The sequence below is a fragment of the Schistosoma mansoni genome, chromosome 2 (genome assembly GCF_000237925.1).
Source record: "Schistosoma mansoni strain Puerto Rico chromosome 2, complete genome".
In the NCBI taxonomy this organism is placed as follows: Eukaryota; Metazoa; Platyhelminthes; class Trematoda; order Strigeidida; family Schistosomatidae; genus Schistosoma; species Schistosoma mansoni.
In genome coordinates, this window is record NC_031496.1 from 9350863 (window position 1) to 9362920 (window position 12058).

Sequence of the window (12058 nt, forward strand, 5' to 3'; positions counted from 1 at the left end):
TGTCAAACGCCTTCTAATAGTCAATGAAGTTGATATATAGTGACATAATAATATGCTTGAAATAATATTTAACTTATGCGATAACGAAAGTTAGATACCTTGATCTATAGATGTTTCACATCATTCTAGACTACTTCTTTCAAGTGTAAATGGCTGAGATTCTTGAAATTCAAGACAATATGTCTACGTTACCATAAATAAATGTGTACACTATTTGGTGTTTTATCTTATTTTATGTAACTCAGCTACTCGTTCTTTATATGTGTTTTTTGGCGATGGGTTGACTATGTTTAGTAAGTGAATTTTTTAAACCAAGATAGTATATATATATATATTGCTGAGAAATCTATCTAAGAATTATCGTCCTGTTTTCATTATTCATAGTGTCGTAACAGTGAAAGAATAATAAAGAATATGATCAAATCAACTATGATTCTCAGAAGATAGAACATTGCTTTTGTTTCAGATTATGTAGTTGTTATATCCCGAAGAGAATTATGAACGGTAACTTTTGAGGACTATATATGGACCAATACTATACGTATATTTTCTATTGTGCAATTGTTAAGTAACTTAACTATTCATATTCATGTTCCTTTTATTATAAAATTTATTTTTACCCATAGACTGTTATTATGTGATTTGCCGTTCTTGAGTTATCCTCAGTCTATTAATTACTGTTTCCCCTACTCACATCCACATTTGGCCAAATCTTGTAAAAATGTTGTTTTCTATTTTATGGTACGATGTGGTCTGTCTGATTGGTATATAAACCCAGTATGTCTGAAAATAAGGATTCATATTACAGAGGCTGATATTGGTGTTCTGGACTTGAATGGCTGGACTAGGCAGATAGCAGGACTGACAAGTGCTCTAGACTGCTCGTACGGGTTTCGTATGTCACTGGTCCAATCGATAATTCGCTGCTCTCTGATTGGCGGTCTTATCACGTCATATATTAACTGGGCACACAGGCCACACGTTATAACAATAGTCTTTTATGTTTCTTATTATTTATGGTAACGAAAATTTGTAAATCAAGTATATGGTTTTGCTAGAATTTCGTTCACAGAACCAGATGGTTTATGTTATGATCATACTTTTCAATGACCAACAATTAGGTAATAAATTTCATAGTAATATAAGTAATATAAGAGCACTAAATAAATGAAACTATACTTTGAATGCGTTATATTTTTCGATAAAATATGTATAGATCTACTATTGATATCGTACTAATTATAAATTTTAAGAACTTTATCGTCTAGCAATCATGTGAAAATTGGTACTTTAGCTCACTTTTCAAGGTAATTGGCCGACTAATGAAGATGCTTATCAAATAAAGTTAATACAAATGTGCACCCAAATGCCCTGGTACAACCGAGAGCGGGGAGAGTTCGCTCTCTCTCTCCAAATGCTGTCACATGGCCACGAGTATATAGCCTCTGCTAGGGAAGTCCTGCTCACTGCCTTCTCGTGGCAGGGGTGTTGTTTGCAAAATTGAGAGGACGAAAAGCGAATGTCCGGCGCTTTAAACGGGTTGGTGGCCACGGAGGGTCCACCTAGGAGAGTCGGAAAACACTGATTCCAAACCAATGGTGCACATGGGCTCCAGTATCCTGAGGGAAGAAATGGCGTATGAATCAATCGTCGATCACCGGATACCATGGGACTGCATCTCCTCACGATGCTCCACTACCTTGTGGATTAGATCTTTAAGTCAAAGGCTCCGGGTGAGGCCCCCTCAGAAAACCACCTGTTTCAGTTTAGGCACCTGGGCAGTATCCCAGCCCTCACACAAATCAAATGAGATTTGTGTGACGCATATATATCTGGTGCCTCTTTGTACCAATATTTATGTGTTTAAATAAATAATTAAATAATACAAATGATTTTACTTAAAATCAATTTCATAAATTACTAGAGAAAAATAGTTAATTTATCTTTGTTGAATAGTAGTCTATGATAACCTTTTCACAAAACAATGTAAATGATTGATACTATTTAGTCTAGATAAGTAAAATGAGAAAAACAAATATGAATTAAAAAGCCAATCTCAGTTTAGTTAAAACATCCGGAAATGTCAACAATATATAAACAGCTTAACTAAGTGAAAATCGTAATAGTGTAAATTCTGTTGAACACTAGTCATCATCACACTGTAAGTTCGATCCGATTTCTAATAGTAAACGTCATTTCCAGTGATAAACACCATAATAGTCTCCAGTCATCAACCTCGTACACCACCTCAATGTCAAGACACATGCTAATTATAAGATGCTCACATATTTGTATTCTAGAATTTGGTGAAGTTATGTTTGATTAAATGGAATTGTTTTTAAAATACGTACTATTGTCCTGAGGTTTATTGTGACTAGGATAGTTATTCGTTGAATAGATGTGTTTAACATCTGTTATAGCCGTTATTTCTCACTGATGACCAGGATGAAGTGTACACCTATTATAAACTCAAATGACTGGAACCCATGTTGAAGGGAATACAAACAGTTTATGTTTATCGGCTAATATTTTCTTATTTTATCCAGTAATGATCAGATACCATACTAAAAATGCCCTAACATAATATCAATGGAACGTTTTAAATCCTCAAAAACTATTAAAAGAAGACAAATATGAAGTTTTATAGTTGAATTTATGAGTCAATTGAAGCTAGACGACCATGGAAAACCTGGAAGCACCGGATGGCCGTTTCGTCCAATTGTGGGACTCCTCCACAAAAACCCTTCTGAAAATATGAAGTTAACTAACAATACTTTAAACAAGTTGTTCGGGGGGCTACAAAGCTAGTGTAAAACGTGTTTTAATTAACAATTTTGGGAAGTTTTTGAAACTTAATCTTAACAATGGTAAGTATTTAAAGTTTGATAAAATTTCAAGGCGTAAAGTTGGATATGTGGGAAATTAGTCATACACATTTATCCTATTCCCCATATATCTAGTATTTAGCCGATTTGTCATCATATAAAGAAGTAAGCACACAGAATGACGAATGTCATAACCTGTTAAGTTATTACACAAGTAACAAAATATAATTTAGATAGTTAAATCATGTTTTAAAAATAAAAAAGTGGTCATTAGAAGATAAAAATAATTCATATAAGGAATAGAAATAACAGAGAACTAAACAAACACCTTACCCATGTCATTATGTAAAGCTGCAGAATGAAAACTTATATACTGACGTCTTGGAGTATCTAAATACCAAACAGAATCATCTTGTAAAGGATGCACAGGTGGATGATCTGCATCGAAACGATCTAAATAGTAATAAAAACAAATTACTTCCCAGGAAATATAACACATAAAACAAACATCATTTGTTCCGATGTATATGAATGGGTTAATAGGTACCAATAAAAATCAGTACTTAACATATAAATATACCTACTAGAAGCTACTTTGTTGATGTAGCAATATTCTATCTTGTTAAAAAGCATAAAATATTTCTGCTTTATGGGATAAGCGTTGTAGAATCACATTTTAATATGTTAGCCGTTTGTAAATATTGGAACCCATCTCAATGGTGTACCATGTATCATTTCATGATAAGAACTGAACAGCCTACTTTTGATTCCGTGCTAAATCATTCAAGCCTTTCATTGGAGATTCTTCAAATAGCGTGAAACAGCGGCTCATCATTAATTGTCTCTTTTTTTTAACTTTTTCTAATATGATGTCAGTTCATGATGGGAACTGATTTCAGCTATTGTTAAATTTTATCATGGTAACTAATAAAGGAGAACGTTAAAAATTTTCTTAGTTGTAAAGATGATTGAGCTTTATTACTATTAAGCTGTGGTTTTGTTCCGAAAATTTGATGAATTGAGGATTTTGGAAAATAAGCCATGGAAATTTCAAGCTAAAGCGTTTTTTGGCACATTTACCTTGCATTGGAATAGGTTACAAGTTTGTTTTTTTTATTTCCTATTTATTACAGACATTACAAAAACATATTCCATGGAGAGCAGCTATCTAATTATCTGAAAATGCTTATTCCAAACAATACATTTTTTTATTGATATTGTAAAATAGGATTTAACGAATGAATGTATTGGTGAAACTGTGATATGTTCTACTTATATCCACATAAGTAGTATATAGTGATGATCAGACATAGAATGTATTTCGGCAGAAGACCGATAAGGAAAGAACAGGAATGAAGCGCAATCGATACGAAAATACATGAACAATGAAATTAGAGAAGATGAACTGATATTTGCAGAAGGAACAGTTAAGATTGAGACAATTGATGGTTATTTTGCAAATTAACTGTTTATCAGAATACCTATACCTAGTTCAGACATTTCTAACGTTGTTGGATGACCTATTCAGTGTACAATGAAACGAAGAACCATGTACCTATTTATATTCGATAATTTTGATGTTTGATTATAATTCCTTGAAAAAGCTTGGACCAGCTTGCCAGGCAACACGTTGGATTTACTTCAAATTCATTCTCTGAGATTTTACAAATGTATTATTCCTATTTAATGTCCTACATCAACTCGGTGCTCAAATACTGTGAAACTATTCGCTCTAATTTAGACGAAAGTTCTTATAAATTTAGTGAGATAGTCTGTAATTTGTGCTTTAATACATTCGATTGTCCCTACCCGTGTTCTCGTGCACTACAAAACCTATCGAGATTATAATTTTGTTACTATGATCCTTAAAAGTGAAACTTCAAGGTAAAAGACTGAAATATTTAACAGTTTTGTTGATGGAGGCTTCGACAATTTTAAGACATTGACTACGACTGCAAAAATAAATATTTTATCAACAATCCACCTGTTCGTTTTCTTCATACATATTTCTATATTGATATTTTAGTATAATTGAAAGAGGTTTTACTTTATGCAGTTAAATAAAATACAAACCTGTCTGTAAAATATTTGAGCAATCATTATTGCAACTGAATTCATGTGCAGTGCATAAAAATAAAATATACGGTACTAAAAACTTACTTAAGTCAATGGGATGAATCTCCTTAGGAATGTACATTATAGAGGGACCACCATCTGCACGACGATAAATAGCCTCTGATGGTAGTGTACATATATCCATAGGTATTTTTCTACGTTTACTACCTAAGAGAAACAGTAAATAAAAAATAAACAATACATTTGACAAAATTAATCACTGTATGACATCAGCTATTTTAACTGGTATATAACATTCAAACCACAAGTAAAACTTATGTTTTTTAGTAACTTTGCCATTCACAATAACTTGAACGGAAAAAAACTAAATTAATTCTCAGTTTGGAATTGTGGAGATTGTTGGTTTTCATTGATCAGTTCATGGTTTCAACAAATTACTTCTGTAGTATAGTTAAGAATTCTTATTACATAATCAGTCTAGTCGGGAAAAAAGCCATAATTTAGGTCTACACAGGTTTTTCTTCAAAAAGCACAATGAATAAATTTAATAAATTGATTTCTTCTTGACTGTACTAAATTATATTTATTTAAACTATAAGTAATTCTAGTCTCAACACCGAGGACAGAGAAATCAAAGTAAGTTAATTGTTAGCAGCCAAACAAGAAGATTTTAGACAGAAAATAATAAAATCTGATGTTCTGCTTTTGCAGTGATTTATTGTATCTCAATGAGATGAACTAATTTAGTAGTTCAAAATTTCAGTCAGTCAGCTACAACATAGGACTAGGCACATTTATGCATCAGTCCAAGTTCCCATACCTCATTAGCACAACAAGATCGACACCGGACTCATAGAAGTGGTTACTTCAATGGCAGTAATACATAAAAGAAAGATTGTGTATAAGGATACAGTACAGGAAGAAAGAATTAGTTGGTAGAAAGAAAGACATAAAGCAATTTTAATCTCATGGTTCAATGAAGAAAAAGAGTGTTTACATCTACACCATTTTGACCGATTCTAAGCCATGTCACCCAGAGTCTCCAATCATTGGTCACGATAAATCGCGCTGACCCCAACCAAGTAGTCTGCATCTACCAACATGGCTTAGACTAGAAGTTAGTGACTTCAAGCATTGATACCACGTTTTGGTTTGGCCGCCTCTAACTTTCTTCCAACCGCCTTCAACACTGGTTAGCATTGCGCGTCGTGTTAATTGATGTTCGGTCATACGTAACACGTGGCCCAACCATCTCAGTCGATGAAGATTTAAAACCTCAATAACTGTTTTACCATCATTCCCGAATGCCCTGTGTCTAACCTCACTATTACTTACCCGGTGATCCCAGCAAATGCGAGCAATATTTCTAAGGCATCTGTGATCAAATAATAGTAACTTACGAGTATCTTCCACTCTTAATGGCCACGTTTCACAGTCTTAAAGTAGAACAGAGCTAACTGCTGCGCAGTATACCCGTCCCTTAGTTGATAGACAGATATCTCGTCTTCGCCATAGATGATGTAAGTTGGCAAAAGCCAAACGAGCTTTTTGAATCCGTGAAGAGATTTTGTCAGACACCAACCCATTAGAACTGGTCAGACTTCCAATATTTAGTATGATATTATTTAAACGAGAAATAATCACAATGCCAGAGATGTATTCGCTATTTGCTTTTTCCTAAATTGTTGGTTTTAAAATTATTTTGAACCCTTCCTTAGGCGAGTTCATTTGTTCTTCATGAATCATCTACTCTGTGTGTAATTCTTCTTGATACTAGTGACGCTACTACTACAACTGGAACGAACGGAAACTTAGGTAGGCTAAACCAATTTATTGTAATAAGCAAAATCATACACTGGATTTTAACATATGTAAACAAATACTCAATACACTCTTTCCACATCATGCTTGAATTACCTCTTACGAACTTCATTGTTCTTTTAATATCCTTTCATATAAGTAGTGCACAACACACGGCCACTATTACTACAACTAGTTTGCTAATCATCTTGATAATTTTTTCTGACTGCGCTGATATGGTTCGGGAACATAATCCAACGAACATACTTGATAGTATGCATATAAAATGAAATCAACTACATAACTCTTAAGAGTACTGATTATTGAATTTCAACTCAAATTTCTTTCTTTAATTAGCCCTTTGAAAAATTATAGGTTCTGAATTTACCAGAAGGCGATAATATTAGACAAAACTAAGACTGGTACTCTGATTTTTTACGCCTTCTTTTGTAGTCCATTTCAACTGATTGTTGGAATTGATATTAAATATCTAACTCAATATTATATCATTAAATGTATTTGACTTTGTTAACAGTTGAATTCATGAGTCTATCTAAGCTAGACAACCTTTGGAAACCAGGAACACTGTACGGTAGTTTTGTTCTAGTATGGGACTCCTCGACAGTGCCCATTTAAATGTTAAAATACAACAATCTCCACAAATCCCCACACTGATATTTGATTTTATTCAGTGAACAATCCTCATCATCAATGAGAATGCGTTAACGTATTATAGTTACTTTAAAGGGGTAGATGTTTGTCATTTACCAATTATTTCCAGTAAGATATATATGCTTGAAACGATTAAGAAGGTTCAAGTATTTATAAACAGTTGTCTACTCAAAATACTCAACATTCATTGACCGGATACCATCAGCAACGATTTTCTGTGGGAGAGGACAAATCAGATTCCAGCTGAAGAATAAATAAGGAAAAGACGTTGGATAGGACATACATTGAGGAAATCATCAGACTGCATCACAAGGCAATCCCTAACTCGGAATCCTGAAGGTAAGTGGAAAAGAGGGAGGCCAAAGAACACATTGCATCGTGAATTGGAAGCAGATATTAAAAGTGTTAGGATGACCCTGCATTTTTCTCGCAAGCGACATAACAAGCTCAGGGGTCATCAAGGAGTATTTCAACCAATCAGCGATTAATTAGAAATTATGTGAAGTTATGTTACTAAAATAACGAAAATGGAAAAGTCACATGTGGAGATCCTGATTGGCTGATTAATATACTGCTACTATGTTTAGCAGTATTCTAGAACTTTCAGTAAAACTCAAAGAATCTTAAATTACTATAAAACCCCTATATTTTCTGTACATGAAGGAACCCTGTAGTAAAGTGCTTCCCTCACACTTTGTGCCTTTTCTCTGGTCTTCAAGTCGTGGTGTATAGTTCTAGCTCGGGGGTACGGAACTAGCTTAGGGAAGCGAATATAGCGTTCACAATCGGCCAGACGTAACAAAAAGGATGAATGTTAACTGGAAATAACTTGAAAGGGTTGTCCAGGACAGGGTTGGATGGAGAATTCTGGTGGGCAGCCTATGCTCCTCCACGAGGGGTAACAAGCATAATTATGTAAGTAAATATATATGCTTGAAATGTATATTTTGAATATCTAAGGTAATTAGTGCTTTAAGAATAACCAATAGACTCGAAATGCAACAAACAAATAAATGAAAATCTTTCGAAAAACTGAATTATAATATGAAATGAAATAGTACAAATTAAGGAAGTTTCTGCAATAGAAAAATTCAAATTCAGTGCAAACTAAAAAAAGTACATCTTCGAGCCATAAAAATGAATAGTGTATGAGTGAACTTAAAAATGTCTAAATTATTTATTAAACCTACAATCTTCATTGCAGTATTGCATAGAGATATCACTATATTTTGTAATTAACAATGAAGTTAGCAAAGTTTTAAGAGAAAGCTGCCAAAGTTTTATTGTGGCATGTTCTACTGATGTAGACAAATATAAGTAGTATGCATTACCATTTGAACGTGGAATGCCTAGCAGCAAAAGGTTGAGAAAATCGAAGATAAGAGAACGAGAACAGAAGGTGAATGGGATGGAAACGAAGGACCAACGAGGTCTGAAACAATTGATGGATTTTTTGCATATGAATTATTTACTGTATAGATCTCAGATTTTACCAAGATATTCTGTGATGTTTTATTAAAATGCATTTGATTCTCCTCACTGGTGTTCTCGTTCGCTACATTTTTGTTGAAATAATCTTTCTAACATCACTTAGATACGTAAATAAATAATAAATCGGGCATATTGAACATAATTTATCAATTCGGATGATATATCAAGTGTTTATGGTAGAAGCTAAAAGTGACATGCTTAGTCTCCAGAGTAAAGTCACCTCTTCTTTATCCTTAGCATTTGGATTATTTCGACTACTGTAGGTATATCACGTATGACAAGTAATTTTTTTCTTTAAACAGTAGGAATTTAAGCGCGAATCATATCCGTTGATTTTATCAACAAATTTAAATATTAGTATGGTGTTGTGGAGATTACTAATATTTACAAACAAAGTTCTTACTTAAATTCAACTAATTATTGTTTGTTTGAGTCCCAGAGTGAACATCAACTCTGAGATGCAGGTACATCCATCTGACGAGTTCAAAATAGGATGAAACACGTGTCCTGGATTCCACTGCTAGCTACTATACATCTTTGCTTACAATGGTCTTACTTGTTTAAAATCGGTCTCATCACAAGTAAACTTAACACAAACCATTAAATCTAACTAGCTGACATGGAAGTAATGATAAAAGAATCCATAAAACAGAGTTATTTAGAAGAAATTATACTTTCAGAACAAACCTCAAATTTATTATTTCCTAGCAAAAATGTAGAAAATGATGAGGATTATATATGTCAACTGAAATTGATGGATGAACCAGCGTATTGACTTATTTGATCGAGATTAAATATAATGAGCAGCGATTAGTAATTTAGTGTAAAGCTTATCTAATATCATCAGTAGGTAACAGTCACACTCTCAACATAACTGGATCCCTCTAATCATAGCTTTTATCTAAAAGTCTTTGATCCATTCCAATGTTCACAAAGATACTTGAACTCGGTATCCATAGGCACAAGTTTTAAAGGCTTGTGAATCATACTAAACCTCATTCGTTTGTCGATAATAACATGTATTATTAATTGTAAAGGTTTGTATTTCCCTGTTGTTAATACTGCATTTTGAATTGACAAACAATTAAATGGAATAATTTCAAGTTATCCGTTAAGGAATTGCATACCCCCAAGAGAGCATGACCACTACAGTCTTCATTATAAATAATGGAAAAATTTAAACATATAAAGTTAATACCAAATTGTATTCTTATAGATGATAGAATTTCAGGTTTTAAATTACGAAATGTATGAAAACAAAATCGATCTTAGTCTGTCTTCAGAGTTTACATGTATGGTTAGCTTCAAGCATCAATGAATCACAAAATATGTAAAATGCGGCACTATTTCGTAATGGTTCAACTCGTTACACCTTAAATTATCATAGTGATCCAAGACAATAAACGACATGAGGTAAAGAAAATATGTCTGGGAAATAAACCCATGGCAAATATGTGAAATGTGACTTAAATGGAGGAAAGAATGAAAAGTATGAAATAACATAGACTGAAAGCATTAAAGAATAGCAGAAAGCATAATTTATCACATATTTACCGGTTACTCATTCATATCTTTTACCTTGAGCCACAATCTTTTTGTGAAAACTATTGATATTATTTTGTTACTCAAACCAAAATAGGAAAGTGGGGTTCGGTCCCGCTACTTAAAAGCGAAAGGTTAAACGCTTTAACCATCAAGCCACTACTTCACTATGATTTGTTGAATTTGATACATAATGGCTTCTTATTTAGCAACTGACATATCTATTGTATAGTAAACTAAGATGGGGTTACAATCTAACATTCGTACAGTAAAAAAGCATGCAATTAATTAGATGTTGATGGCTCGCTATAACTGAAAGAAGGGAGTTATATTAACTAAGGAAAAAAACCGACTTTTATCCCAAATTACCTTTACCGCCTTTTCTTTTTTTCTTTTTGCCTTTCTTCTTCTCAAAGGCTGATACTAAGTAGTTTTTATTCAAATATTTTTTTCCAGTTAAGAACTCTTCCCAATCAATACAACCATCTGCATTTTTCTCATGTAAAGTAAGCAGTGTTTTACTAATTATCTCATTGATTGGTCCATTCAACGAACTAATTACTGATATGAAATCTTCTATGGGAATTCTTATGGTTGATGCTTTTCTAGATCTGGAACGGCTTGTACTACGTTTTTTTGATCGTTTTCTCTTTTTACTTGGACTGGTTTTCGTGCTTAATTTATCTGATTCTTGTTGATTAGAAGCATGCACTGCTGTGATTAAACTTTGTTCACTAACTTGTAAATCATTTCTACTGTCTAACTCTCTTGAAACACTTGAATTTGTTTCTTTCTGTTCTTCTAAAGCACTTGATAATCGATGACTAATTTCAATGAAACGTTCTCTTAAATCATTTGCAAATACAATTGACCAATCGTATAGTCTAATGGCCCAAGATTCTGCATTTTTTATTGTTTTACTTGTCACACGTTCTAGTTTACGTAGTTCTTTGGCACATAGTTTTTTACCTTCATCAACAGCAATGTTTCGAGGTAATTTTCCATTTGCGTTCTTTACTTTTGCATCACAACCTTTTAAAAATTAATGGAAAACAATCATGTAAGAAATGGAAACAGCGAATGTGTAGTATTCAAGCATTATACAGCTCTCTTATAAAGTCAGACCGTCTTGATAAATATCTCATTTAAAAAAATAGTTTCACTTAATTAGTCTGGATTTTCTATCTACTAGTTCCCAGTTTATCTTCTTTGTGTTAATATTGGGCTAATTTCAATGAGATCTTAAACTCAGATGGCTATGAACAACAGTAAACTCAGTCAATTCTATTTCGCATCCGATATTATACATTTATTTGATAGGTTATTTGTAGTCTGGAGGAGCAGTATTACAAAGGTTTATCATAGCCTTTCTTCGAGATACTGACAAACTCAACCAACTCAAGATAACTCTCAACAATAGGCTCCAAGCTTTACACGATCTACAGAAAGAAGAAACTACGATGGAGGACAACTGGGAAGGAAAAAACAAACAATAGCTTCAGTGTGTCAGACGTTAGAAGTGGATGGGACATACATTGAGAAAATCACCAAACTGCATCACGAGGCAATCCCTAACTTGGAATCCTGAAGGTAATCGTAAAAGAGGAAGACCAAAGAACACATTGCATCGGGAATTAGAAGCAGATGTTAAA

At 33.3% G+C, this 12058-nt stretch overlaps 1 protein-coding gene across 1 annotated transcript in view; it reads right to left on the reverse strand.

Annotated features, from left to right (window-relative positions):
• The window catches only part of Smp_044800 (putative ankyrin repeat domain protein), a gene marked incomplete at its 3' end in the record, with an annotated part of 31560 nt that overhangs the window by 10631 nt on the left and 8871 nt on the right, over positions 1-12058 (reverse strand). The window contains exons 8-11 of the mRNA XM_018795603.1: positions 11171-11438; positions 10776-10927; positions 4986-5108; positions 3159-3278 (exon numbers count right to left, since the gene is read on the reverse strand). Of these exons, the coding sequence (XP_018649899.1) occupies positions 3159-3278; positions 4986-5108; positions 10776-10927; positions 11171-11438 (663 nt within the window). The remainder of the gene's footprint in view (positions 1-3158; positions 3279-4985; positions 5109-10775; positions 10928-11170; positions 11439-12058) is intronic.